This window comes from Hetaerina americana, unplaced genomic scaffold (genome assembly GCF_022747635.1).
Source record: "Hetaerina americana unplaced genomic scaffold, ioHetAmer1.1.p SCAF_12, whole genome shotgun sequence".
Taxonomy (NCBI): domain Eukaryota; kingdom Metazoa; phylum Arthropoda; class Insecta; order Odonata; family Calopterygidae; genus Hetaerina; species Hetaerina americana.
Window position 1 is genome coordinate 336,383 of NW_027286292.1, and position 5,017 is coordinate 341,399.

The 5,017-nt window shown below is 35.6% G+C and overlaps 1 protein-coding gene across 4 annotated transcripts; it reads right to left on the reverse strand.

Moving 5' to 3' along the window:
* Window positions 1–2,126: 2,126 nt before the first annotated feature.
* Window positions 2,127–3,500, reverse strand: LOC139685632 (mitochondrial potassium channel-like). Of its 4 annotated transcripts, XM_071582573.1 has the most exons (5): window positions 3,388–3,491; window positions 3,243–3,301; window positions 3,052–3,136; window positions 2,802–2,948; window positions 2,127–2,719 (listed from the first exon to the last, which is right to left on the reverse strand). In XM_071582573.1, the coding sequence occupies exons 1-5, from the start codon at window positions 3,403–3,405 to the stop codon at window positions 2,240–2,242; spliced, it is 789 nt and encodes a 262-aa protein (XP_071438674.1). In that variant the 5' UTR covers window positions 3,406–3,491; the 3' UTR covers window positions 2,127–2,239. The 4 variants fall into 4 exon arrangements, with proteins under 4 accessions (XP_071438674.1, XP_071438672.1, XP_071438676.1 ...); XM_071582571.1 differs by having other exon boundaries at window positions 3,052–3,301; XM_071582575.1 differs by lacking the exon at window positions 3,243–3,301 and having other exon boundaries at window positions 3,388–3,407.
* Window positions 3,501–5,017: the final 1,517 nt, after the last annotated feature.

Sequence of the window (5,017 nt, forward strand, 5' to 3'; positions counted from 1 at the left end):
CGATGGATGACAATACACTTTAGGTGCTCTCCACAAAGTAACTCAAGTAGGGATCGCAATATACTGAAAAATATCTGCCATCTCCAGGATTCGAAACTGGACTCTCTGGGTGGGAAGCCAGTACGTTAGCCACCACACCATCTTGATCCCCACAGCATAACTAGATGAGTTAAAAATCCTGTGAAAGTGCCTTTATTTGGCATTAATAACTAATAATCAGGGCAGCAGCCTTCATTCATTTCAGTGCAGGTTGAGACCATGGTAATCAGTAGAGGAATACTTAATACACTGCAGTCATGTCAATGATTACTTTGACGGCCATAGAAATGTGATGTGGAAACCTTTCAACTCTTCTTTTTTACCCTATTCATGTGACATTAACTCTCTTGTGAATTATTGGAAACAGCATAAGAAACTAAAGGAAACAAGTGGTGAGGAAACCATGGATGACGAACGAAATAGCTGGCCTAAAAGAGAAATGAAAAAATTCAAGAACTGAGGCAGGACAATTATGACGACATTTAGACATTATTCCAGCAATAAGGTGAGAAAAGCAAGAGAAGACAGGAAGATGTTTTTGTGCAGAAGTGAAGCATAACTTTGCCCTAGAAAAATTTGACACAGCCTACAAAATCTTGAGAAACTGCTTTAAACTTAATTTACAACTACTTTATGGAGTTAGGTTAGCCAGCGAAACAAAGGCAGTGCTATTCTGAGAAGTCATGATGAAATTCCTTTTGGAGATAAGGCAAATGAACAGAAAGACTTCATGATTACAGAGGACAAATTCAGTAGCTGCAGGTGTGATGTCGAGGAAGTTGAACATAATGATTAACTGATCGCAGCACAAATACCAATGGGCTTTAAGAAAACATAATAGACTATACTAAAAGAGGACTCGAAAATATGAAAACTATAAATATAAAAAGTCTAATCATCCAGGTTTCAAAGAAGTTGACAAATATTTTCACTGAGCAATAAAAAAAGGAAAAACAGTGCACTTGCACCCCTCGGGTGCACTGCCAAGTACAATCCAAGAGAAAGCTCTCCAGCTTTAATTTGAAGTTCTTTTCTCAGATGCAGTTCACTGACCAAAGAATAAGTCAGATGAGTTTTGTCACTAGTACAAACTTCAGCTATATGAAGCCAAAGACACATTACCATTGACATGAACCAGAAATAATGTACTTATCATAATTTGAAGTGGCATGGTGTAAACAACATTCGCAAGATTACTTTTGAGGGTGCCACTGATGATAGTAACAATTGAACTTTGATTGGCAGTTGATCTAGAGTAATTAATCCTAGCTAATATAATCATATCTACTAATTTTTAAAATACTAATGAAGGTCACGACATTGATTTACTATGCATTGCAGGTGATAGAATTTTTACAGGAAGATCACTTGCAACTTTAAAAATCAATTATTATTACTGCAGGTAATAAAATTTTTCAACAAAGAATTTGTCGACAAATATTGCTAATTTTCTTTGTGGCATGCATATTGAATTGACAGACTCCAAACTAGATTTAAAATATATCACATCATTCCGAATAGTAGAGTAAATGAAACATTTACAAATTTCTGCAACAAACAACACTTAGTGGTGCTGTTTGTTGCTGAAATATTATATCTATATTAATAGATAATAATAAATAAAGATTCCTATTATAAAATAAAAAGGGTTTTATATTTTCCACAGAATCTTTCTCCCACTCACACCAATTCCTCTCTGGTGGTAAATACTGACATTATCCTATATCATCAATGTACATGCACTGTTATTGTAAGTGATAACATCTTTTGATTGCAAGAGTTAAAAAGTTTGCCATTATGCAGTAAACTCACATCTTTACAGCTGCACTGACAGTCAAGTTATTTCAACCTTGACAAAGGTTGCTTTCGCAGCATTGTAACAAGAAAGGGTAGATGCAATGCAATGTTTTCTAAAGGATAAATCTTGCTAATACAACAGTGGAAATGCAGATACATACATGGCTGGCACAATGTACTAACAAGGTTAACGTATGCTGTCTGTGGTGTAATAAATACCTGGATTCAAAATGTTCAGGGAAAAGGTGTGTTATACTTTTACATAAGAGATTCACCGTAATATAAAAGCATTATTTATCAACAATAAAACCATATAATATAACCAACTATTGACATACAAAATGTTTCACACGGTAACGTGATAAAATTGGAAACAATATACAACAAGCTAAGTTGATTTTTTTCACATGATTGCTTTGATGAAAATAACGATGGCAGACACCACCAAAGATGTAATTAAAGCATTAGGAATTAATGCATCATGCCCGAGTTTAACCGCTTCCACAGGCTTGGGATGAACAGCAGCAGTTTCATTTAGCTGCTGAACAGAAGCTACCAATATTTCAAGCTTATTCTTGTTTTCAATTAATAATTCTGAATATTCCTTTCTCTTTTCAACATCCACATTCACAGATTTGCCCACTATGTTCCTGAGTTCCCGCATACGAAGATCGTTCATAATGGAACTTGCAAGCATTCCTAATAAGGTCCCAAACACTGACCCAATAATTGACCAGTACTTCGTACGTTCTGCTTGAGCTCTTTCTTTTTCATGTCCCATTTTGACAGCGGACGACAACGCGCTAAAATGATCTCTCTCTTCCCTTTCTTTCTGATGAAATACCTCATTAATCATCTTCTCTTCCTTTATCACAGCATGCTCCTACAAATAGAGATAAGATTGATAATATGCAATCGAGTTATGTTCGTCAAATTCACAGCCTATGTCCTCTTTAGGAACTTACCATCGTTATTAACTGTACATATCTCTCCTCTCCCCGTGGTGTTTTATCCAACTCCGCATATATTTGCTTTAACTGTTTTTGAAGTCCCGCTAACTTAGTTTGAATGTTTCTCCTTTCTTCCTGGGCTAACACGAAATGTTTCTCAGCCTACATAACGAAAAAATAATTCCCATTAAATATTTATAATGCGCATGTGCACGACCATTTACCTAAAACTACCATAATAATTATATAAATCCTCCATACGTACATCAAGAACCCGAGTCTGAGCATCATGTACTTCTTTCAAACCGGTAATTTCATCATACAACAATTGGATTCTTAACAACCTTGTCCTCCACCATTGAAATGCAAAGAAATGTTCATTAGGGATAGAACTAGGCTGTGTTTTTGCCGATGCAAATCGCACGGATAATATATTATTGTGGCTGAAATCTAAACCTCGAAAGATTAAACGGCAGTAGACCTTTACAGGGGGGTGCATTTCTGAACATGACCGACTGCAGAAATGAGGATGGTTAAGCTCTTGACGAAAGAAAACGAAATAATTTCACTCCTAAAAAACTAAGAAATTTAAAATACATACAACATTTTCAAAATACATTAGCAGTACACATACGGCGTACAGCTAGTCACAAATTACGTGACACTGAAGACGTCAACTTATCACGAATTCTGAGTGGTTGCTTTGCGAGTACAGCGAATTTGAAGCACGCAAACAACTGAACTACGTAATGCAAACCTGGTCATATATCATTGGGAAGTCGCGGTAAATTCTGTTACAGCGTTAGGAAGTCACACAACTCTGTATTTCTTTATTTAAAGTGATTAATAAGGTGGTCAGTTTTTTAATATTTACGCTATAGAAAAAGTTCATGACCGTATCGTAATATATGACATTTTGTATTATAATTCGTAAGATAGCATTCCGAGTATTTTTTTGTTACTAGTATTAGTACCCTCACAAAATCCAGACTGCCGCTTGACGTGGCGAGGAGGTATAATTCGCAAATATGTGTGTATTTCACAGGCATAATATAAGGTCAGTCACAAGCATAAGGTGATATATAAAACTTATTAACACATATTAAAAGAGACATTCGCCGCAGGAGGATGACAGCTTGTCCATCGAAGCTTCAACTATATTCGTGATTTCCTTCTTTTTGTTCTATGTTTAACTAATTTCGACCAAATTGAATCATATATGCGTCGTCACTGGAGAGAGTTCGTTTTTCGCAAAGGGTATATCAGATTATGCAAAAGTGAACTATTCTAACCGTATGTTACCCAAATTCGTTGTGACTCTTGCCTGGCGTATGCATTGGCTAAAATAACGGAATAAATACTTGGTGACAATGAAAATGTATTTTAAAACGAGAATAACTTATGATGAAAAATGGAAGTTAAAGTGAGGTAATTGGTTTGTAAGTTGTTGAAAACTATATCACTATATTTAAAGTTTAAAATTTTACCCATAAATAAGTATAACCGTTCAATAGTTTCAGCCTCAACTTTGTGGAAGTTCATTTTAATAAATGAAAAAGAAACACTTTGTTCCAATCCACCACTTTATTACAGGTACGACTAGTTTCGACGCTACGGATACGACGCTACGGACGCTACCTGAGGATGACGCCGTAGCGTCGAAACTAGTCGTACCTGTAATAAAGTGGTGGATTGGAACAAAGTGTTTCTTTTTCATTTATTAAGTATAACCGTATTTACAATTGGGGTTGTCTTGCCTATCCAACTGGCCATGGTTGCAACAACCAGTACCGCGAATCGTAGATCCGAGAATAATTTTACTCCCGACTTGCCCTCATCCGCCAAGGTACATAGACCTTGATAATATCTAATATTAGTGGAAACTATTCTCTATTGTGTAAAATTTGAACCCAAAATCGCCAGTTTTTAATAATTTAATCACTCTGGCTTTAATAACCTTTTCATGTTCATAGTGTACTTTGGTTTCCCTCCGGGCCATTTTAGCTAATGTACTTATTCATTTATATTTTATGTTACAGTAACATTTTATGAAATATAGCTTTATTGCGTTAGTTTTCATTTATTTCCTTTAATTATAACCAATTACATCATTCAAACTTTTACTGTTGGTGCTACTGTTCGGTGAACTTAAGGTAGCGCGACACTGTTTATGTCCGTAAAGGTGGCCATAACAAATAGAACAGCTATGTGCGTTGTAGTGGTGTAAAACA

What these genes read in the sequence shown, in the direction of transcription:
- LOC139685632 (XM_071582571.1), bottom strand. An exon ending in CTCAGACTCGGGTTCTTGAT is followed by an intron (nt 2,949 to 3,051) that starts GTACGTATGGAG and finishes TTCGTTATGTAG; the next exon opens with GCTGAGAAACATTTCGTGTT. An exon ending in ATGTACAGTTAATAACGATG is followed by an intron (nt 2,720 to 2,801) that starts GTAAGTTCCTAA and finishes CTCTATTTGTAG; the next exon opens with GAGCATGCTGTGATAAAGGA.